General features: G+C 42.3%; 1 protein-coding gene across 1 annotated transcript in view; it reads left to right on the forward strand.

The window, feature by feature from the left end:
* The first annotated feature begins 16,159 nt into the window (after positions 1–16,159).
* Positions 16,160–24,449, forward strand: part of Sh3kbp1 (SH3 domain containing kinase binding protein 1) — a 332,949-nt gene continuing 324,659 nt past the window's right edge. Inside the window, exon 1 of the mRNA XM_026405448.2 lies at positions 16,160–16,349. Within this exon, the coding sequence (XP_026261233.2) occupies positions 16,346–16,349 (4 nt within the window). The 5' untranslated portion in view covers positions 16,160–16,345. The remainder of the gene's footprint in view (positions 16,350–24,449) is intronic.

Raw genomic sequence — 24,449 nt, forward strand, 5'->3', positions numbered from 1 at the left:
TGAGGGCCACTGTGATTACATTAAACCTAGTTAGATAATCCAGGATAATCTCCCATCCTAAGGTCAGCTGATTAGCAAACTTATTTCCATCTGCAATCTTAATCCCTATTTTTCATATAAACCAATGAATACATACATAAGAGAAAGGGGATCTGCAAACTTCTATCATGCCTGGCAGACACTTGTTGTGGGGTAGCAGTCATGCCCTCTTAGATTCCAAAGTCTCATGATCTAGTTAACTTTAACCACTTCAAAGTAGTTCCTTGTAGATGTACTGATGCCATTAGAGTAATAAGTAACTTGAAGAATCCCTTGTTCCTGTTTACTGCAATTCTTACCTGGAATATATAACATAAGCAACCAATGACCAAATCAACATCCTGTACTATTCTTGTCAACTGGTACAAACTGTAACAAACTGGTTTGCTATAACCTCCTTCTTGTTCTTTTGTTTATTAATCTATAAAACCAGACTCCTAGGACACCATTTTGGGAACACTTATTCTTAGCAACTAGAATATGTGGGGTTTTTTAAAATATTTTTTTAGTTGTAGTTGTCAATATCTTTATTTTTTTATTTATTTTTATGTGGTGCTGAGGATTGAACCCAGGGCCTCTCATGCGCTAGGCGAGCGCTCTACTGCCCAGCCCCTAGAATGTGTGTTTTTTATTTGGTGGCCAACCTTGTTTTGGCTCAAATAAACTTTTTGCTCATACATTTGGTATGCCTCAATTTTCCTTTCAGGTTGATACTAATATATGCAAAAGTTCCATGAATTAGACTGTGGTCATGTTTGAGGGGGACATTATCCTGCTTATCACTTACTCCATTAAATCTGCTAAAGCTTATTAATAACATGCTCCAAAGAGTCAATTAAAGCAGACCTACCTCCTAGAGCTGTTCATTCTCTTCAAACCAAACTAATTGCCCTCTGGGCCTGCTATACACTGTCACATAGGTATTTTTTCTCTTATTAATTTATGTGATCTCTCATTTCCTTGGTCTCATGTCCCTCTCCTTTCTTAGCATACTCCTTTCTTTTTCTGGAGCACATACTTCTGACATTTTATATAAAGGGTACATGGGAGGCTATATATTTGGAGTCCTTTTATGCCTTAAGAGGTCATTATTTCACCTTCATACTTGATTGAGGGTTTGGTTAAGTATAGCATTCTAGATTAAAGATCATTTATTTTCAGAATTTTGAAGGTTTTGCTCCATTAACCTCCAACATCAAGAGGTATAATTGAGAAGGATGATACTGTTCTGATTCCAAATTCTTTACCAAGCAACTGCTTTTTTCTCTCTGGAAGCTTATAGGATTTATCACTGGTGTTTTTTTTTTTTTTTTTTTTTTAAAGAGAGAGTGAGAGAGAGGGAGAGAGAGAGAATTTTAATATTTATTTTTTAGTTCTCGGCAGACACAACATCTTTGTTGGTATGTGGTGCTGAGGATCGAACCTGGCCCGCATGCATGCCAGGCGAGCGCGCTACCGCTTGAGCCACATCCCCAGCCCCTCACTGGTGTTTTGAATTTCATGATAATATGTTTTGGTGTGAGTCTCTTTTCATTCATTGCCCTGGCCTTCTGGTGGGCATTTTTCTTTCTTTCTTTCTTTTTTTTTTTTTTTTGAGAATTTTTTAATATTTATTTTTTAGTTCTCGGTGGACACAACATCTTTGTTGGTATGTGGTGCTGAGGATCGAACCCGAGCCGCACGCATGCCAGGCGAGCGCACTACCGCTTGAGCCACATCCCCAGCCCTGCATTTTTCATATAGAGACAGTTGTCTTTCAGTTTAGGGACATTTTCTTGTGTTACTTATTTGATAAATTCAGTCCTTCCAATTCTTTGTTTACTTTTTTTGTGGGGGGGCGGTCTGCCTATAGTTTGGACATAAGACTTTCTGGAACAATCCTATTTCCTATTCCTTTCTGTTCTATTTTCCATCTTGTTATCTGGTTTTGTTTTTTTATCCTACCTCCTGGAAATGTCCTTGATTTTAATATGACAATATTTTATTCCATTTTTAAAATTTCAGCTATATTTCAATGATCTCTCTTGTCCTTTGTGACAACTTCATCTCCTCTTTTCCCTCTTCCCTTTCCATTATCTGTTTCTCTGAGTATGTGTCTCTCTTTCTCTAACTCTCGTTTTCATTTATGTCCCACCTTATTTCAAGGATGTAATTTCTTCTCTTAACACTCTGTGAATCTTCCAGTGTTTTGCTTGTTGCTATTGAAGTCTTCTTTTAATACTGGTATGCTTTTTTTCTTAGTACCTTTTTTTTGTTTTTTTCTTTTTCTTCCACATTAGAAGTATTTCTTAACTATCTGACAACTTTTTTTGACAATGAATATTGAGGCATCTAAAAGCTTTTGCCTTTCCTGCCTGGGCAGGGGCTCTGGTAATGGGTGATGGAGCCATGTATGAGTCAGGGCCTGACAGGAAATAAATGTCACACATCAACTGAGTCATTGAGAATGATTTAAAAAGGGGCAATTTATGACAAAGTGAACAGGATTTATGGGAAACAACAAAGAATAGATCAATATCCCATGAGCGACAATAACAGAAAGCTGGTACTACTTGAGGGCTGAAGGGCAAGAGTCAGGAGTAATGTTTGGACTCTGTAAGGGTCTCCATGTGGAAGGGGGTAGCTGACACAACTCATGTTCTTCAATAGAAGGATACAGCCAATCTAGGACTCAGCAAGGAAAGAAGACAGGAAACAAATATCCTGATGTCTTCTGCAACCATCCATCTCTGTAGGTGCTTTCCTCCCAATGAACTTGATGTGAAGCCATCTGTAATTCCCTTACCCAGAGCAGGCTGGATGAAGACCAAGTATGGGAATGGAAGCTTCCAGCACAGCTATATCTGTGAAAGTTTGGTATAGAAAATAGAAACCTCTCTAGGAGTTTTTGGTATAAAAAGTTGAACATAGAATTCAGGGTTTATATGGGAATTGGAAATACTGAGCAGGCGGAGCTGGGGATGTGGCAGGAAGTTGCTGATGGGTTGAATTTCTTCACTGAACAAAAAAGATGAGTCGACTTTAAAGATTGATTGGTCATGGCAAATTTAAAACTACATTTGTAGTTGAGTTTTTTCGAGCTTGGGGCAACAGCAGAAGAATAATCTTTTTCTTTCTTGAAGTTGAAGAAAGTTGTACTCTTTGTTCTGTAAATTTATGTTATGCATATTCATGTTAGCTATTGTGATAATATAGTTCTGATTTTACTTTTGAACTTTTAAAAAGGTAACGAATTTTGCCTTTTGTTATCTACCAATATCAGGATTATTTTATATTCGGGACTCAGAGTTGCAGCAATCCTCAAGACTCTCCAAGAAGCTCCCACCAATTATCCCAGTTTATAGAGGCTGTTCCAAAGCCTAATGGGAAACCAGTGCCAATCTCATTTGTCCACATATCTGGTTTCCACTGCCTCCAGAGAATCAGTGTTTTGTTGAACTTTCTCCTGCACCTACTTCTGGGGATCTTTCCTCTAGGTCACCCTGGTTTTTCTAGAGAAGGTGCCTCTCATCCCATGTTTGTGGCAGGGCGGGCAGGCAGGGAGGATGAAACAGCCTTGGTCACTAGGGTACTGGGAACTGGATTCTCCTATGTTTATTGTCTGCAGAGAAGAAGGTTCCTGTCTCCTACCTGGTGGAGTGTTGTCGAGAGAGAACCCAAGGATCCAGCCACTCAGTGTTCAGATGATACCATCTACCTCATCTCAGCCTTGAGCCTCACCTGGATTTTACTTAGTCAAGGATTTCCTTCCTGAGTCTGCTACAAATTCTAATTTGGTGGCTTCCTACTAAAATGTTGTTTAAACCCTTATCATTGCCTTGAAATGCCCAGTCCTTTGATGTTTCCTTTCCTAGTCTCCTTGTCCTTGTGGAGATTCCCTTTTTTACTCCTTTAGTATCATTTTACCAGAATTTGAGAGAAGAAATGATAAACATAAGTAGTGTGCTAGGATTGACCAGAAGTGTGTTCATTAGGACTTTGCTGTAAATTGTTAAATTTAGATGCTCACTTTAAAGTCCCATGATCATTTTTTTCTTGTACTAGGGGTTGACCCCAGTAGCATTTAACCACTAAGACACATCCCCAGACCTTTTATGTATTTTATTTAGAGACAGGGTCTCACTGAGTTGCTTAGAGCCTTGCTAAATTGCTGAGGCTGGCTTTGAACTCACAATACTCCTGCCTCAGCCCCCTGAGCTGCTGGGATTACAAACCTGAGCCACCATGCCCAGCCGATGATCATTTTTTAAAAAATATTTTTTATTTTATTTTTTCAGTTTTCAGCGGACACAACATCTTTGTTTGTATGTGGTGCTGAGGATCGAACCCGGGCTGCCCGCATGCCAGGCGAGCGCGCTACCGCTTGAGCCACATCCCCAGCCCCCCGTGATCATTTTTAATATTTTTTCAACTATAGTCATTAGTTACTCTAAGATATTCAAATAAGGAAACACATAAAATAGAAAAGGTATAACAGCCTTTAAAAATAACCTTTTCCAGGTGCTGGAGTTGTGGCTCAGCAGTGGAGTGCTCACCTAGCGCGTGCGGAACACTGGGTTTGATCCTCAGCATCACATAAAAATAAAATAAAGGTATTGTGTCTAACTACAACTAAAACAAAATATTTTTTAAAAATAACCTTTTCCATTATTAAGATTATGTTCAGGGGCTGGGGATGTGGCTCAAGCGGTAGCGCGCTCACCTGGCATGCATGCGGCCTGGGTTCGATCCTCAGCACCACATACCAACAAAGATGTTGTGTCCGCTGAGAACTAAAAAATAAATATTAAAAATTCTCTCTCTCTCTCTCTCTCTCTCTCTCTCTCTCCCTCTCTCTCTCTCTCCTCTCTCACTCTCTCAAAAAAAAAAAAAGATTATGTTCATTAAGGAAAATCTAGAATAGTGCCAGACACTCTCCTAAGTGTTAACCCATTACAGCCTCATGACAACCCTATAAAGGAGGCACTATTCTCCCCATTTTACAGATGAGAAACTTGAGGTACAGAGGTTAAGAAATCTCCCAAGGTAACATGCCAGCTAGTACCAATCCTGAACTGATCACATTCAGGCCAGTAGCTGTACCCCCATGCCATGCTGGCTCAGAAAATAGAGAAAAAAGGGTGTCTATAGCTATGTGGCTCCAAGATAACCTTTTTTTTAAAAAAAAACTTTTTAAATTCTAGATGGACATAATATGTTTTTTTTTTTTTTAATTTATGTGGTGCTGAGGATAGAACCCAGTGCCCCACACATGCTAAGCATGCGCTCAACCACTGAGCTACAACCCCAGTCCCCAAGGTAACCTTTTTAAAAAAAACATTTTTTAGTTGTAAATGGACACAATACCTTTATTTTATTTATTTATTTTTATGTAATGCTGAGGATGGAGCCCAGTGCCTCAGAAGTGCTAGGCAAGCACTCTACCACTGAGCTACAATCCCAGCCCCCAATATAATCTTTTAACCTTCTGGAATATTTGCTTACAAAGTTTTAATGCCTTTTTCTAAGGTACAAGGCAACTGTAAGTGTAGGGGATGTGTGAATGTGTAGTCTGTAGCTTAACACTTAGTGTTATGCTATAAGCATTCAATATATATCCAGATTTCATACCAAGCAAAACACCCATAAGAATCCATTGGAATTTTATGTTAAAACTGTTGAACAGGAATTCTAAACCATAACAAAAAAAAATTGACCCAATTCCAGACAATTCCATCATATCTAATTGCTTCAGACACCACTGACTTTACTTTCTCAGGTCTGCTCTCTCTTGCTAAGGGATATTGATTAGACACGACAAACAACTTCTTTGAATTCAATTCCTCTCCCATGTTACAATGGGGGTAATAACACTTAACTTACCCTGTTGTCATGAGAATTTAAAAGAGGATGAAAGAGAATTGCAGCCCCCTGCTTCTCCATAAATGGCAACAATTATCTTAAGATCATCCTCAATGCCCAGAGAGATTTTCCAGAGACACATAACACTGTAATTTTTATGTCAGGTGAAATCTTTCCATCCTTTTATTTTGGTGCTGGGGGAAAGTCTGGTCCCTATTTGATAAGCCATTTTATGTTGTTTATGAGAGACAGGCATATATAAAACTTTTCATAAACTGGGTGTGGTGGTAAAACCCCTGTAATCCCTGTGGCTTGGGAGGCTGAGGCAGGAGGATTGCAAGTTCAAAGCCAGCCTCAGCAATTTAGCAAGGCTCTAAGCAACTCAGTGAGATCCTGTCTCTAAATAAAATAACAAATGGGTTGCAGATGTGGCTCAACAGTTAAGCGCCCCTGGGTTCAATACCTGGTACCAAAAAAAAAAAAAAAAAAAAAAAGAAAGAAAAACAAGAAAAGAAAAAAAAACTTTACAGAAAATTTATTTATGAATACACATCAAAGTTTCATTTCAAGATTCTCTCCTGATTGGGACATTTTTGGAAAAGCAAATGGTTAGATGATCATAGCCAGAGTATACATAAGGAACAAGAACATGTCATTAAACATTACTAGTCTTCTGACCTTTAAGTCAGTTGAGAGACTGGGTGGGCGGGAAGGAATCGGTCTCCTAGAAAATTCTCATTAAAAAATATCAGGGTTGGGCTGGGGATGTGGCTCAAGTGGTAGTGCATTCACCTGGCATGCGTGAGGCCCTGGGTTCGATTCTCAGCACCACAGGAAAAAAAATAAAGATATTGTGTCCACCTAAAACTAAAAAATAAAATATTTTAAAAAATCAGAAAGCCAGACTCAGCAAAAGTGAGGTGCTAAGCAACTCAGTGAGACCGTGTCTCTAAATAAAATACAAAATAGGGCTGCAGATGTAGCTCAGTGGTTGAGTGACTCCCAAAAAAAAGAATATCAGGTACCTCCCCCCAAAAAAAAGAATATCAGAGAATTGCTTAAGTATTTTTATAAGAAATTATAATTACTTCCCAGAATAAGGTTATGAAATACATTCTCAAAAAGTTATTTCAAACAGGTTTAATATTTCACAAGTTTTTTGGTACTAGACATTGAACCCAGGAGAACTTTACCACTCAGCTACATCCCCAGCTCTTTTTATTTTTTATTTTGAGACAGGGTCTCACCAAGTTGTTTAGGGCCTCACTAAGTTGCTGAGACTGGCTTTGAACTTGCAATCTTTCTGCCTCAGCCTCCTGAGATGCTGGGATTACAGGTGTGCACCAGTGTGCCTGGCTTACAATCAAATTTATAAAAACAAGAAAAGGTGCTGGGCAAGGTCCTGTACCCTCAGCGGCTTGGGAGGCAGAGGCAGGAGGATCGCGAGCTCAAAGCCAGCCTCAGCAATTTAGCAAGGCGCTAAGCAACTCAGTATAACCCTGTCTCTAATAAAATACAAAATAGGCTTGGGATGTGGCTCAGTGGTTGAGTGCCCCTGAGTTCAATCCCTGCCCCCACTCCCAAGAAACAAGAAAAGAAAAGGTCATTCGAGAATCCTCCAAGGAAAAAAGTGCCTCTTCACCAACTTTCTCAATTTCTACCATTAGAAAACTAAGGAGGAGTTACCAGCGTGAATACTACAGTAATATGTGGGATAATCATGTACCTTAGTATCCTTACACATTTTAAAAAATGTCTGGAGGGACATTCCATCAATAATTATTATCAATTATCTCGGCAATAATTGATAATAGTGAGATTATGGGAGATTTGCAATTTTTACAACTTTGTGTTTTTTTTTTTTTTTTTTTTTTTTTTTGTGGTGCTGGGGATTGAACCCAGGGCCCTGCATATGTGAGGTAAGCACGCTACCAACCAAGCTATATCCCCAGTCCAAATTTTGTGTTCTTTACCAAGCATGCAGTACTTCTATAACTTCTATAATGATAATAATAGAAATATATTTCACCAAATATCAAGTCAGTTTTGGTAGCTCAGGGATGCATGTCACCACTAGCTCCCTGGGGTCCATTTTCATTGCCAAGGACCAACCAGTTCATTAGACAACCCCAGCAGCCTTCTTGGCTCTGAGGAGCCGAGGTATAGCAGTGGTGTTCATACTTTAGCTGCATCAGAATCCCTCAGAGGACTGGTTAAAGTGCAGATCACTGGGTCCCAGCCCCTGAGTTCCTGATTGGGCAGGCCTAGGGTGGGGTCCATAATGTGCATTTCTACCCAGTTCCCTGTGCTGCTGCTGGTCTGGGGACCACGCTTGACTACCCATAGTGGCACTGAAAGGAAAATTTCAGTGAGAGAATGGAAGCCTAAGCCCAGGGCTGGAAAGCAAAACAAGCAGATGAACTTCACTGACTTCCCACTTTTGCCTCTGGCTGGCTTGTAGTTATTTTTGAGGAGATGAACTTGACTTGACTGACTCTATTTAATAAGAAGTCGTGCTAGATAAGGGTTGTGCCATATCTTATTAAGTGAGTGCCTGATTCAGAGGCTTTTCAATTAAGTCCGGTGTCCTCTGGGGCTTAAGAACCCATCTGGAGTTGGCTGTCTACATTAGGGGCTTCACCACCTGGAGGATGGCTGTGGCTTCTCACTCTCAGTAATGGCCATTGGTCTTGGTTTTTCTGAACCCTGAGTGATGACACTGAGAGCGATGGGGTAGTGGCTTTTGCACTGCTGATTTCCTGTTTAGGAAGCAGCATGGGCGGTATTATTGGAGGTAAAACAGGAGAAAGTATCCCCACCCAGCCCCATAATCTACCAATTACATATGTAGTCATTCTTTTTGTTGTTGTTATTGGTAAAATATATCTAATACAAAATTTACCATTTTAACCATTTTAAACTGTATAGTTCAGTGGCATTAGGTATATTTAGAGTGTTGTGCAACCATTATCACCATCCAAGTTTTCATCACCCCATGTTGAAATACTGTAACCATTATTACATACACACATGTGTGTATGTATGTATGCTTTTTTAAACATATTGTTTAGTTGTAGATGGACACAGTATCTTTATTTATTTTTATGTGGTGCTGAGGATTAAACTTAGTGCCTCACACGTACTAGGCAAGTGCTTTACCACTGAGCCACAACCCCAGCCCCGTATGTGTGCTTTTATTGAAATATAATTCATATCATACAGTGCCCCCCCCACTACTGTGGATCAAACCCAGGGCCTTGCACATGCTAGGCAAGCACTCGGGTCCTGAGATGCACCCCCAGCCCTTTTAAAACTTTGTTATTTATTTATTTATTATTTTTTAATATTTATTTTTCAGTTTTCAGTGAACACAACATCTTTATTTTATTTATTTTTTATGTGGTGCTGAGGATCAAACCCAGCGCCCCTCGCATGCCGAGTGAGTGCGTTACTGCTTGAGCCACATCCCCAGCCCCAAACTTTTTTATTTTTGAGACAGGGTCTGGCTAAGTTACCCAGGCTGGCCTTGAATTTACAATCCCACTACCTCAATCTCCTGAGGAGCAGGAATTACAGGTGTGTGCACCATGCCCAGCAATTCACCCATTTTAAAGTGTATAACTCAACAGTTTTTAGTATTTTTGCAATTGTACATCCATCAAGAAAAATCACTTTTGTCACTCCAAAAGTGGAACTCTACCCATTTGATGTCTCTCTCCAATTCCCTCTGGCTAATAGAGACCACTAATTTACTCTATGGATTTTCCTATTCTGGACATTTCATATAAATGGGATCATATAGTCAGTGGCCTTTTATGACTGGCTTCTGTCACCTAGTGTCATATTTTCAAGGGTCATCTATGTTATAGCATGAACCAATGCTTTATTTCCTTTTGAATCCACTTTTTTTTTTTTTTTTTTTTTTTTTTTTTTGTGGTGCTGGGGATTGAACACAGGGCCTTATGCACGCAAGGCAAGCACTCTACCAATTGAGCTATCCCCAGCCCTTCAAATTTGACCTCATTTATCTCCTCATTTATCCCCACCTCCCAACAAAAACTTTCTTCTCCACTTGGTTGATCTCTCCAAGTACCCAACTTCCAAACCAGCTAAAGAAATATTGCTTTAGGCTGTGTGTGGTGATGCACACCTATAATCCCAGCAACTCAGGAGGCTGAGGCAGGAGTATCATGAGTTCAAAGCCAGCCTCAGCAAAACCAAGGTGCTAAGCAACTCAATGAGACCCTGTCTCTAAATAAAATACAAAAAATGTTCTAGGGATGTAGCTTAATGATCCAGTACCTGGAGTTCAATCCCTGGTAAATACCCACCTCAAAAAAAATTGTGGCTGGGTTATAGTTCAGTTGGTAGAGTGCTTGCCTCCCATGCATAGGTCCTGGGTTCAATCCCCAGCACCACACAAAAAACAAATTGCATTAGAGTCCTCCATCTTTGTTCCTTAGCCAAGCAAATCATCTGTCTCACCAGATTCTGTCAAATGGATTTGAAAAATGGCTCTAGAATGGATTCTTTCCTTTTTGTCAGTGTCAGTGCCATCACATTTCTTGCCTTTAATATCTCTGGCCTGTCACTGGCCTCCCATATCTCCCCAGACTCTCCCTCCTTCAGTTCTGCTTCTGCAGCCTAGAGCTTGCCAGTGACCTTCCTAAAATCAGCCTGCTTAGAGATCTCTGCTCCTACCCATTGCCTGCAGGGTCTTGTTTGCACTTGGCTGGCACAGAGACCACTTAGAATCTGACATCCTGTGCACTCCTGCCCCTTCCACACAAGCCCTCTAGAGAACACCATCTGTTCCCCAGACTCTGAACATTCATTCTCACTTGGTCTTCCTTCCTTTGTCTGAAATTCTGGGAAATGTCTATGCAGCCTGGAGACCCAGTTCCAGTGGATCCTAGCCTGTGACAGGGCCCCTGGGCCTCACTTCTGAAAGTTGAGGGGAAAAAAAGAAACCATTTTTTTTTTTAAATTAGTCAATTGGTGTGGAATGGTAGTGTAAGAAACCATTTTTGTAAGTCAATTTCTACTTTTTAATCTTCATTACCAATAAGATGGAAAGCTCCAGTTTATAGGCTTCATTTTAAGATTGGCCTGATTATATGACTTATTCTTGATACACACCAATTATTCTATTTAATGTTAGCACTTTCTACAATGCTTATTTCATCTATATGATCTTAAATTAATATGCAGTGTTTTTGGATTTTTAAAATTATCATTTGATTTGCATTTTAACTGTGAAAATATTTTTTCCTTACACATGACCCCTTGTAATTTTGAGTGTGGGGGACAAATAGGGTGGGCAGAAAGCTGTAGAATCCATATTCCTTGTTAATTTCTGAGGACTATTCTTCCAATTTACTATTTTCTTAGACAAAGCAATGCTGTGGAAAAGGATGGAAAAATGCTCTTGGCAAGTTATTCTGTATAGTAGGGCTCATTTTGTGTGATTTTTTTTTGGTGCATTATAATTATACATAATAGTGGGATTCATTATGTCATATTTCTACATACCTTTTTGTGCATTTTAGACACAAGTTTCTATGACTGATCAGCTTTAAAATTGATTACTCAGGCATTCTTTGGATTTTTTTAAGAAGAAACCCACCTTTCTAGTTTTACAGAAGCTTGGAAGAGTACATCTCACCTTCTAGTTGCTTCCTTCATGTTTTCCTTTGCTAAGCAAGCCTTTCCTACAAATCATGTAAAGACAATCATGGCTTAGCTATTTCATAAATGATCTACTTCTCTGATTTGATTCATTTCTGCATCTCTATAGAGCAGGCAAACCCATGCCTCTTGGATTTGTTGAAAAGGATTCACTAAAAATGAAAACAGGGGAGTGAGCTAGGCATGGTGGCGCACACCTGTAATCCCAGCAACTCAGGAGGCTGAGGCAACAGGATCACAAGTTCAAACCCAGCCTCAGCAATTTATGGAGGGCCTAAGCAACTCAGTGAGATCCTGTCTCTAAATAAATTTAATTTAGAGCTGGGGATGTGGCTCAGTGATTAAGGGCTCCTGCGTTCAATCTTGGTACCAAAAACCAACCAAACAACAACAGGAAAACCTGCCAGCATGGAGCCTTGTCTACTTGCTGAAAGTGCTATTTGCCAGGGTTCTCCATGGTAGAGTTATATATTTTTCCCATTTTAAATATACAGACATTTATTTCAGGAAAACATTTTGATGCTATGCAAATATACTGTTTCTTAAACTTTCACCCACAAATTTGAGATTTTTAGTTGGATTGTGCCTTAGTCAATCATGACCACTTTTTTCTTTTCATTCCTTCTACATTTATTTATTGGAATTATTCTGCAAATAAGACTTATCCCTTTCTCCTCATTTTATTTTCTTCTTTAATCAGTTATTTAGTTCTGTCTGGACTCAAAGATATTACTTTTATTCTTTGGGTTATAATCCAATACTGTTATTATTTTTTCGCTTGACTTGTTCTACCTTTGGCTTTTGGGAGCCCTTTCAGGCTGGTTTCTATGCCGGTTTATAAGCCCTTTGGGTGTGTCCCTTCACTTTTGTTAAGCACATCTTATGGCACAGGGAGATTTTTTACATTCCTCCATAAAGCTCATGAGAAGTGCTATACAATGACTGTCTTCTGTAAAACACTCAGCATGTAATTTATATTAAAGGTTATCAAAGCAAAGTATCATTCATTACATGTAAATTACAGATGTCAAGTCCGAGTACTTGGAGAGAACAAGTATGATAGGCTATAAGAGCTAGAAAGGCAGAGGCTTAACCACCTTCAATTTTTATCCAAAACGTTGCTACCACTGAGCAACACAGTGGTGCCTTTTAAGTCATGTGATATCACTCTAAGTGGGACAGCTCAGATACTTTTCATTTTCCAAATGTGTTCTCTATTCTGGTAGAAATGGGAGTTTAGTGGGACAAAGATGTGGTATTAAATACAATTGTATTTCTCTAGAAATATTCATGAGATGAATTCACATAATTTGAAATATTGCATTAACTATTCTGTAAAAATATTTTGTAAGAGTGGCAGAATGAGGAATTACATGTCTATTCATGTTAGCTGGATTGGAATCTTGATATTAACTTCCCTTGTGTGGTCAGCAAAAGTTTATCAAAGGAAAAATGAAAGGACAATGAGAACAATTCAAAAGAACTAAACAATACATGAAAAAAAGTTCATTTGTAATTTTGAGAATCTTGAAAAAAATCTGTAGTGTTTTGAATAGAATTCACACAACTTAGTTTAGTTAGGACATTATAATTAGGGCCTAGCTCAGGATTTTTTTTTTTTTTTTTTTGTACTGGGGATTGAACCCAGAGCCACTTTACCTCTGTGCCACATCTCCAGCTCTTTTCTATTTTTTATTTTGGGACAGGGTCTCACTAAGTTGCTGAGGGCCTTGCTAAGTTGCTGAGGCTGGCTTTGAATTTGCCATCCTGCTGTCTCAGCCTCCCGAGTTGCTGGGATTCTGGGCACACTCCACCTCGCCGGGCTTGCTCAGGGCTTTTTAAAATATTAAATCTTGCTTTTGTGATAAAATGACAAATTTTCCTTGAAGAAAGCACACCCAGATCAAAGACCACTTGGGATCCAGAAGGAAATGGTAGAGTTGAACATGTAGCTCAGAGCTCTTGCTTAGCATGCATGAGACCCAGCACCACAAACCCCAAAACAAACAGACAATCCACAAAAGTATGCCTTGAGATACACCAAGACTCAAAACTTCAAGTGGTCTGTCTTTACCTGTGTGAAAGCTGGCAAAACAATTCAGTAAAAAGAATATATTCCCCACGTGGGGCAGAGGGATGAATAAGATTAAACAGGATACAAAACAAGCTGCTGATTGTTTTTCCCTTCAGAGTTCTGCAGCCAATTTGCTGGTTTAGGTGAATTGACCTCTCCAATGTCCAGGTAAGTCCAGCTATGTAGGTCTCACCAACAATGTTCAACAACTTTTGACTCATTGCTCTGAGAATGCATGGGGCAGCCAGCCAAGAATCTTCAGCACCCCAGATGCCAGGCCACTGCAAGCTTAGCTCAGCTATTTCCATGTTGAAACATGTCCAGTCACTTTCAGGGGCCTGAATCTCTTTGAGAGAGGATTAGAATGACCCAGTGACCCCGGATTTAGCAAAAAGAAACACCTCTGGATTTGGACAGATCCCAGACCAGTTCCAGGTAGAGTTGGGGGTGGGAAAATCTCAGTAACAGTGGGTTTAGTCAGGCTCTATGAGTTTCAACATTTGTCAACTCTTAAGATCTTATCATAAGGCTTCACTGCCCTGAAATTAAACCACGATATGCCAAGATTTGTAATGAGTGAGACACCAGGGTGCTTGGCACAGGTATAAATGAGTATTCATTGAGTCCTTCCTTCAACACTTTGGATTCTTTTTTTAAAAAAAAAATCTACTCTCCAGTTGTAGTTGGACACAATACCTTTATTTTATTTATTTTATTTTTATGTGGTGCTGAGGATCAAACTCAGGCCTTGCACCTACTAAACCAGCGCTCTACTGCTGAGCCACAACCCCAGCCCCAACACTTTGGATTCTTAATTTCCAGTTTGTTTAATCCCTTCCTTAGGAGTCTGACATTGATGTCACTACTACTTCAATCTCAGATCTGTGTGGATGAGTCTCCAGTTCAGATTACTCTGACACACATGAACAGTATTTAGAAAGATGATGTTTCTGATCTCTTTTCAATAACTCACTGATTTTGAAGGGTTTTTAAAAAAATATTTCTAGTTGTCAATGGACCTTTATTTTATTCATTTATATGTGGTGCTGAGAATCGAACCCAGTGCCTCACACAAGCTAGGCAAACACTCTACCAATGAGCCACAACCTCAGCCCCTCGAAGGGTTTTTTAAGCTAATGAAACAGTAATAAGAACATCTTTCTACAGAAATCTCAGGATAGGACCAATTTACTAGAGTTGTTCCATTATCATAGGTGAGGTATGGAGACAGCTCTCCATTGGGTAAGGGGTCAGCTTTTGTCACCTTTGGGTCCACTGACCCTCAGCCTCCTTCATTTTCAAGGGGCCAGTGATCTAAATTCTCCATTGTCTTACTTTCCCTCTGCCCGAATGTCTTCCATCTATTTCATTATCTCTTCCTACCACCAGATGGTGGAAAGGGAAAAGGAAATAACAGGCTGGTAAATGAATGTAGTGGCAGCAGAGTATCTGTGGCTGAAAGGTGTGGTGGGGAATGGACCCATAAAAGGAGCTTGTGGGTTGCCAAGGAATTCCCAGTTATCATTTAAGCGTCCACTCAAGGGTAGGCCATCCAGGTTTGGGAATCAACGTGGTCCGATGATGCCTGTTGGGAAAGGAGTCAGCCCTTGCCTCAGTGGATTCCTGGGACCATCAGTGCTTGAGAAAATCTCTGAGCAAGCAAACCCCACCTGGCCCCTGCACACTGATGCGGGGTGAGGAGGGTCCCTGCGAAGAGTGGTGCCGGGCAGAGTGCCCACCTGCCCACTGCACCCTTTTCTCCCGATCTCCTTCGCACCGCCTCCCAAGTGCAGAATTAGCACTTGGCCTGCCTGCGTTCCCAGGCTACGCTGAAGGGACCCTTTCTCCTAGCTTCCCAACAACCCCTCTGCGCAGCCTTATTCTGGATGTCTCCATCCCCCAGGGCTCACCTGTCATAACTCTCAGCAGGTGTTCGGCCCACCTCCTGCCCGTGATCTCCCCTCCCCCAGCTCCCCTTCCACCTCTCCTTGTCCCCTCTGGATTCACCCCCTTCTCTTCCTTTTCCACGTGCCCCTCAACTCCGAGGCCCCCTCCCCCACGGCCCCCCATCTCCTCTGGTCTCGAGGAGTCTCGCGGCATTTCCCGGGGCGTTAGCCGAGCCGCCGCGGGTAGGGGGCGGCCGCTCGGAGCTGGGTCCCTCCAGAGCGGGCGGTGAGGAGGGCGCCCGAGCGTCTCAGCCGCAGGGACGCCCCTGGGAGCCAGGCCGGAGGCGGTCCGAGCCCCGCCCCTCCCCGGCCCCGCCCCCGTCCAGTCGGCCGCTCGTCCCCTGCAGGCGGAGCCGCAGGAGCATAGCGGCGGCGGCGGCTACGAGGAGGAGGGGAGCGCGGACCGCACGGCCACTGCTGCCCGGCGCTGGACTGGGCGGCGCTTTTTTTTTTTTTTTTTTTTTTTCGCAATTTCCACTCGCGGGGAGCAGGAAACCCGGCGCAGCCAGGCGCAGCGGGCCGCGATGCAGCAGCAGCAGGAGTCGCCCCGGGGCAGCAGCGGCAGCAGCAGCAGAGGCAGCAGCAGCGGGCGGCGCTGAGCCGCCGCCGCCGCCACTGAGGAAGAAACCAGCCCAGTCGCCGTCGCGTTCCGACGCCCGCACCCGGATCCAAGCGCCAGGATCCCGGCGCCCCGACCCCAGCGCCCGCCTCCGCCAACTTTCACGCTGCCTCGGCGGCCCGGCCCGGCTCGGCGCCAATGGGTGAGTGGGGGGCCGCTCGAACCTGGGAGCTCATCTCAGCCTGGGGGCGGCGCGCCCATCCCGGGACCGCAGAGCCGGTGAGGGCGCCCCAAAGAAGGGTTGGGGCGGTGACAGCGCGGTGGGCGCCCTCGCCCGCCTTGCTCATCCCCATTCACTCCCACTTGCGCCGGTGTTTCTGCTTAGCCCGCGCAGCGGCGCCGACCGGGACCCACGGGGGCCTGGGCGGAGGATGGTGGGGGCTGGCCCCCAGTGGGGCTGAGGGATGCAGGGGGTGTGGTTGGCTTTTCGGGTGGGCGGGGAGAGTTTTGTCTTGGCCATTTTCTCACCCGAGCGCACCCTCCTCTGCTCCGTAGATGCAAGTACCTGGACCTGGTGGCCTCCGGCCCTGCGCGGGGCTCGCGATGCCGTCTGGCTCTACCTTGGGGGAACTTGGAATCTTCGGGTCCCCAGGGGTCTGGATTGTCTTTGCTGGGAGGTTGAAGGGGGTGAGAGGAGGCGGGAAACGCCCCAGTACCGGGCCTGGTGCTCTGTCCAGGGAATCTGAGCTCCTGACGCGCCTTCCTTAATGCCCCCACCCCCGCCCCGCCGCCCCCAGTGCTTCTGGCCCTGACTCCCTCTCAGCCTGTCTTCTCTAGTCTGGCCAGTTTTTCCCTCCTTGATGCTCAAAGGACACTTGCAACAGCCTCTTCTAAGTCTGCAGGGTCGGGCAACTAGAAATGGTGATCCAGTTCTTGATTTACCAACAAACAGTTTCAAGTAGACAGCTAATGTAAGGCCCCCTGGGTCCCATTTGGTATAGACCCAGTAGGATGGGAACCTCCTTCTTGCCCAGAGGAGCTGGGACTTTGTAGGACAAAGGACTTTTGATCTCCTAGGCTATATTAAATGTTTGGTCTCCCCAGGTAATATTCTTGCTGACAGCCAGCCTCTGTTTTTCATGTCTCTAGCAGATTATTTTTGGGTGTTTCTAGGCCAAGCATAGGAAGCCAGTACATTACAATAAATCATAACAAAGTGAGACCTTTCCGTGTTTAGGTAATAGGGTTTGGGTACACCAGTCAGACAGTGACAGGCCAGCAGTCATAGGATGCTCATAAAGGACAAGAAGCACTAGGAGAGGTTTAAACCGGACCTAAAGTTGTTGGACATAAAGTTAAAATCCTGTTTGTGGTCACTGGCCAAAATGGTTTTCCTTTTCCAAAGCGGTGGGGATCTGATGGCTTTTCAGCTTAAATGTCACCTTTTTTCACAGTGCCCTACTTTGTGGAAGGCAACATTTAATTCATGCTCTTGTTTTGCTTTGGCCCTGATGATTTAGTTTATTGATAAAAGTATACACTGTAAACCTTACTGGTCACTTTAGGAATGGATTGCCTTCTCATGAGGTAATCAGAAATGGTGTTTCATCACCTTTCATTTTGGGTGGGTCACTGAGGGAGTTATACAATGCTCTTCTCTGATCCCTGCACCAGTCCCAGCCTAAATGAATACCCTTTCTCTTATGGCACCTTTTCTTTTTTCCATAGTGGTATTACATATTAAAGTTTATTTGACATTTATCCCCCGTCCTGGAAGTTCTGTGGCCACAGGGTCACTGCTATGTTGCTCAGTTTTGCTCGAAACTATTTTCTTTGGTGCCTGGCACAGAACAGATCCTAAATAAATGTTTGTTGAATGAATGAATGGATGGATGGTATGAAATCTTCATACTCTGTGGAAGACATAGCACTTAACTCATGGTCTTGTTTTGCTTTGGCACTAATTTAGTTCATTGACAAAAGTATACACTTTAAACATTACAAGTCACTTTAGGAATGGATTGCTTTCTCCTGAGGTAACCAGAAATGCTGTTTTGATCACCTTTCCTTTTGGGTGGGTTACATACCAAAGAAGTGAAATCCAAATGTCTGTTCCTGTGGCCAGCCTGTGCTTTATGGATTTCAGTGCAAAAGGGATCCAGTCTCCTTTAAGAAGAAACAGACCTGTTTATCATTCAGATCTGAACTGTTTTCAGATCTTTAGGCGATTCTAAAGAATCTCCAAGAAAATAAAGGAGTGCTCTTGCAGTTTATATCCTTTCAAGCTTCATCTTTTGTACTGTAACCATTTTGTGGGGAGGGGGCAGCAATTGATTTTCATTTATTTCTTGAGTTAATACTTGGAGGTACTAAGTAAAATGTTTATAGTGGAACTTAAGGTGCTTGTAGTACTTTGGGTAAAATCCCCTGCTCTTTTCTAAAAAACATCCTTAGCAGTATATTTGTGATAAAGTGCAGGTGTTTTAACAGTTGATTTCTGTATGTCTTCTGGTGGAAAGACTTAACAGTGTGAGAGTTATGTGTATACACTCAGAGGCACCCTCCCCAAGTCTCTCTGGTTTTCAGATTTATCAATTTATCAATTTGATACATTTGAATACTTACTTGGCTTGACAATAATTTTTCTGTTGCTGGATAACACAATAAAACTGTATCATATAGTCTTTGATCTGAAAAGTATCGAATCTCTAACCCTGAAATGAAGCTGGTTAATTGCAAAATGGCCTCTTTCAAAAGCCTATCAGAGCCTGGTGCAGTCTATCAGTACCCGGCACAGTGGTGCATTCCTGTAATCCCAGTGGCTCAGGAGGCTGAGGCAGGAGGATCATGAGTTCAAAGCCAGCCTCAGCAATTTAGCCAGGCCTAAGCAACTAAGTGAGACCCTGTCTCTAATAAAATACAGAGAGAGGCTGGGGATGTGACTCAGTGGTTAAATTCCCCTAGGTTCAATTCCATGTACAAAAAAAAAGCCTATCAGAATGTGCCCTCTGAACTTGCTGGAGATGCTTCAGTGCCAAACACAGGGAAAGCCTCTTCTAATTACAATTGCACAAATATTATGATCCAAATGTGAGAGTAGTGAAGGTTTTGCAAGTCCAGCAAGTGACTTCTGTTTAAAGAATTCTAGAATAATAACAAAGTTTGGACTTTTTTTAAAAAAAATTTTGTTGTTGTTGTAGATAGACACAATGCCTTTATTTTATTTGTTTATTTTATGTGGTGCTAAGGATTAAACCTAGTGTCTAACACGTGCTAGGCAAGTGCTCTGCTACTGAGCTACAGCCTCAGCCCAGTTTGGACAGTTTTGAGCAACATATTGTATTATTGATAGGATGCTTTATTCTAAATTAAAGCTAAAATGAATCTAATACATTTGCCTCCACAATCAATTCTTGTGTTAGAAATAGAAGAAAAGGTCCTTGTCTTTTTTTTAATATATATTTTAAAAATTTTTTAGTTGTACTTGGACACAATACTCTTATTTTATTCATTTATTTTTTATGTGATGCTGAGGATTGAACCCAGGGTCTCGCACATGTGAGGCGAGCCCTCTACCGAGGTGAGCACTCTACTGCTGAGCCACAACCCAAGCCCCCCCCCCCCCCCCCCCCCCCGTCCTTATCTTTATTGTGCATGACCTTCACCCCCTTATATGCATCATGTCAGGAGCAAACCTAGCTGTCATCCTGGTTGCGTAGATCTTGTTTCTTACCACTTCAGTTCTTTTTGCATTACTTTCGTTCACTAACAATTTCATTTGTTTTTATTTTTTAATTTTCCCCCTTTTTATTGGCACTTTGTAATTATACAGAACAGTGGGATTTGTTATATAATATTCATATGTGCACACACACAAAAAAGCAGTATAATTTTTTGTGTGTGTGGTGCTGGGGATTGAACTCAGGGCCTTGTGCATGCAAGGCAAGCACTCTACCAACTGAGCTATATCCCCAGCCCAAAAACAGTATAATTTGATCAGTTTCATTCTCCAGTACCTCTGATTTCCCTTCCTACCCTCCCCAACACTTTCATTTATATTGTCTTAAAGAATGTTGCATACAGTGGTTAGTATTTGCCTACTTATCCATCCATCCAATATTTATGAACCTCCTGCTTTGTGCCAGGCATTTGCTAGGAACAGGTGCATAACACATACAGACCTCCAGTGTGGGCTTCTCAGTCTAGTGGAGGACATGGCATTATATAGCTAAAAGCTATGGTAGAACTCATGAAAGAGTAGAGAAGGGCTGAAGAGTGGTCTTTGAGGAGATCATGCTTGAGCAGAAATCTGAAAGTTGAATATAAGTTGTCACTATTCTTCGGTCACACACCCCCAGGAATACAAACTGAGTTTTCTTTTAGTTGCAGGGAGAATGTGTGCCATAGGAACTGGTGGGGGTGGGGGCAGCTCATCAAGAATGTCTAGAAAGATTAACTTGGGCCCATGCCTGTAATCCCAGCAGCCTGGGAGGCTGAGGCAGGAGATATGTAAGTTCAAAGCCAGCCTCAGCAATTTAGTGAGGCTCTAAGCAACTCAACAAGACCCTGTCTCTAAATAAAGTACAGTAAAGGGCACGGGATGTGGCTCAGTGGTTAAGTGCCCCTGGGTTCAATCCCTGGTACCAAAAAAAAAAAAAAAAAAAAGAAAGAAAGAAAAGAATTAGTGGATTTGCACCTATGTCAGGTGTTTTTGGCTTTGGGGCGTGGTTAAGGGAGCCGGCCATTGCTATGGATTGCCAGAGGTCCTTCTGTGATTGGGTGTCTTAACAAATGTTCTAGAATCAGGAAAAATTGGAGCCAGGCTAAAGCTGGGGTTGGTACAGAAGCAGCAGGCCCCTGGTATTAGCCAGGATTAGGGATGTCTGGTCGCATTTGTGGTTTGGACAAGGGTCATGTTTTGTCTGTGTTCACACATGATTATGGAGTGGCTTTGTTTGTGTCTTATCCCATCATGGTCACAGAGTGACCTTGCTTGATATTGGTGTTCTGAGGAATTGTTTCTCTTAAATAGCACACCCAATCTGGCTGTGAGCACCTTGCCAGTGAATAGGAGGTGGTGACTGAGGAGAGTGGTTTTCTAGGTATATTCTGTGGCCACCTCCTTAATATCAGTCAGCTCTAGAGGTTGGACTTTTGTTCAGCATTAAGCACAATAGATAACTGAAATACTATACCAGGGGAAGGAATATAGAGTAACACAGGGCTGATGCTAGAGGACCAAGAAATCGGGCTCTTCACAGGAAAGATGCAGCACGGTAAATACTGGAATGCTTTTGTTAGAGAAGTAGAGGCCTTAATACAGTGATTTTTAGAATGTGCTCCCTAGGGAGCCATTTAGAGATACAGATTCTCTGGCCCCATCCCAGCAGGCCTATTATTAAATCCGGATCTCTGTGGGCTGGGACCGAAATCTGCATTTTAATGGAACCTCAGGGTTGCTCTGCTTCCTGCTAGTGTAGAACCTTCCCACCTTGTAGGTGGGCACTCCTGGGTCACTGGAGTACACAAAGTATTCCTGTACATAAACCACATGCTGTTATAAGTGACACATAACCTTAGAAAAGATGAAGATGGTTCTATTTTTTTTTAATATTTTATTTTTTAGTTCTCGGCAGATACAACATCTTTGTTTGTATGTGGTGCTGAGGATCGAACCCGGGCCGCATGCATGCCAGGCGAGCGCGCTCCCGCTGAGCCACATCCCCAGCCCATCTATTTTGAAACAAACCTTTCATGGAATTATTAGGGTAGCACAGTGCTGATTCTTTAATGAATTCAGTCTAAGCCAGGCTTCCAACATCTCGCATTAGTGATACAGGTCAGTCCATTTCAGTGTTAGTCACATGGACTTTTATCATAGTATCCCACAGGCTCTTTCCATCATCTTTTCCCTCCATCTTTTTTACAAGGGACTTAATAATATATTGTTAGCGTTATTAGGATGTTTGATGTTCATAACTTTCTATACCTGGAACCTGTATTAATTTTTTAAAATATTTTTTTAAGTTGTTGGCATGCCTTTATTTTATTCATTCATTCATTCATTCATTTATATGGGGTGCTGAGAATCAAACCCAGGGCCTCACACATGCCGGGCAAGCGCTCTACCACTGAGCCACAACCGCAGCCCTCCTGTATTAATTTTTGATTGTTGTTGCAATGAACTACCTCAAACTTGGTGCTTTGAGACTTCACAACTTTTTCATCTGTCACTGGGCTGCATTCCTTCTGCTGTTCTGGAGGAGAATCCTACTGCACTCCTTGGCTCCTGGTCTCTTCCTGTAGCTTCAAAGTCAGAAATGACTGGTCAGGTCTCTCTCACTCTGATATTGACTCTTCTGCCTCTGTTATCCATGTCTAAGATTTTGTGATGACATTGGGCCCACCTGGATAATCCAGGATAATCTCCCCTTTGTAGGGTCAGTTGATTGGCAACCTTAGCTCCCTGTCATCATGTAAACTGACAGCTTCACAAGTTCTGGGCATTGGGATGTGGGCATCTGGGTTGTGAGGAGGCAACATTATTCGCCTACCATGCAGAATAATGGACTTGGCTTTTAGTGGAGTTGGCTTTTCTGATTTCTCTTGGAGAACTGAGTCTTCATAGTCAACCACCTTGTTCCTTCCTAAGAAGATTCTATCTTTGTTTTTAAATTGAAATGTTTGCATCTTATTAATAAAGTGACCTGCTATGATTTGAATATGTCCCCCAAAGTTCATGTATTGGAAAGCTTAATTCCCAAATTCATATATTAGTGGATTTGGAGGTGGAGCCTTTCAAAGGTAAGATTAGAAGAGGTTATGAGGGTGAGTATAAGAAGAGGAAAAGACCCAGGCTGGCATACTTGCTCTGTCATCCTATGTAATGCCCTCTGCCATGTTCCAGAGCAGCAAGGCTGAGCAGATAGGCTGGGGTTGTGGCTCAGTGGCAGAGCACTTGCCTTACATATGTGAGGCACTGGATTTGATCCTTAGCACCACATAAAAATAAATTTAAAAAGATAATAAAAAAAGAAAAAAGCTGAGCAGATGCTGTCACCATGCTGTTGGACTTCCTAACTTCCAGGAGCATGAGTTCAATAAACTTCTATTCTTTTTTTCTCCCCACATTTATAATATTTATTACTTATTCCAACCCATACTTATTTTTTAACTAGATAGAGATTTATTTAAGGAAGATCACAATGCAGATATATACTAGATAGATATACTAGATAGATAATTATCTTAAATTATTTTGTTTTGCCCGGTCTGGTGGCAAATGCCTATAATTCCAGTAGGAGACTGAGGCAGGAGGATCACGTGTTCAAAGCCAGCCTCAGCAATGACGAGGCACTAAGCAACTCAGTGAGACCTTGTTTCCAAATAGAATATAAAATAGGGCTGGGGATATGGCTCAGTGGTTGAGTGCCCCTGAGTTCAATCCCTGGTACCCCCCCCCCAAGATTATTTTGTTTTATTGCAGTTTTCTTTTCTTTTTTTTTGAACTTCTATTCTTTATAAATTACCCAGTCTCAGGCATTTTGTCATAGCAACTGAAAATGGACTAAGGTGCTACCTTTAAGTTATACTTTGCATTTATTTTCTTTTTCCTCTTCACTGCTCTGTTTCTTGAGACAGCTCCTCCTTCCTCCCCCACTTTCTCCACAGAGACTGCCCTGTACTTATTAGGACCACTGTCTTCTGGCCCTGTCCAGATTGTGTTCTAGGAATTGTTCATCTTGAGGTAACTAATAATCAAATTTTTAATCACAAGCACATGGTCTCACACAGGCTCTAGCATCTTTGACTTAAGTGGCTTTTTAGTCTATGAAATCTAGAACTCTTTCTTGGCTTCAAGGACACTCTATTTACTCCTGTTTTCCCCTACTGCTCTTCCCTCCATTGCTGGTTCTTCCTCCCCATCTACCTTTGTGACTTTGTTAGTCCTGGTCCCCTTCGCATGAAAAGTGTGACCTTGAGTGATCAGCAATCACAGTGATGATTCAGGTGTTGGGTATTGGTGATGCCCAGATCTTCATCTCCCATCTTGGTCTCTGTCCCTAGCTCAGGACCTACTCAACTGTGAGTGCCAAGAGGGCAGAATCTATCTGGTTATTTTTTTCCTGTCCCTGGCACATAGTAAGCCTAAAATTAACATTGACTAAAGCTGGGCATAGTAGCCTACACCTGTAATCCCAGCAGCTCAGGAGGCTGAGGCAGGAGGATCATGAGCTCAAAACCAGCCTCAGCAACTTAGCCAGACCCTAAACAACTTAGTGAGACCCTTTCTGAAAGTACA

Source organism: Urocitellus parryii, chromosome X (genome assembly GCF_045843805.1).
Source record: "Urocitellus parryii isolate mUroPar1 chromosome X, mUroPar1.hap1, whole genome shotgun sequence".
NCBI lineage: Eukaryota > Metazoa > Chordata > Mammalia > Rodentia > Sciuridae > Urocitellus > Urocitellus parryii.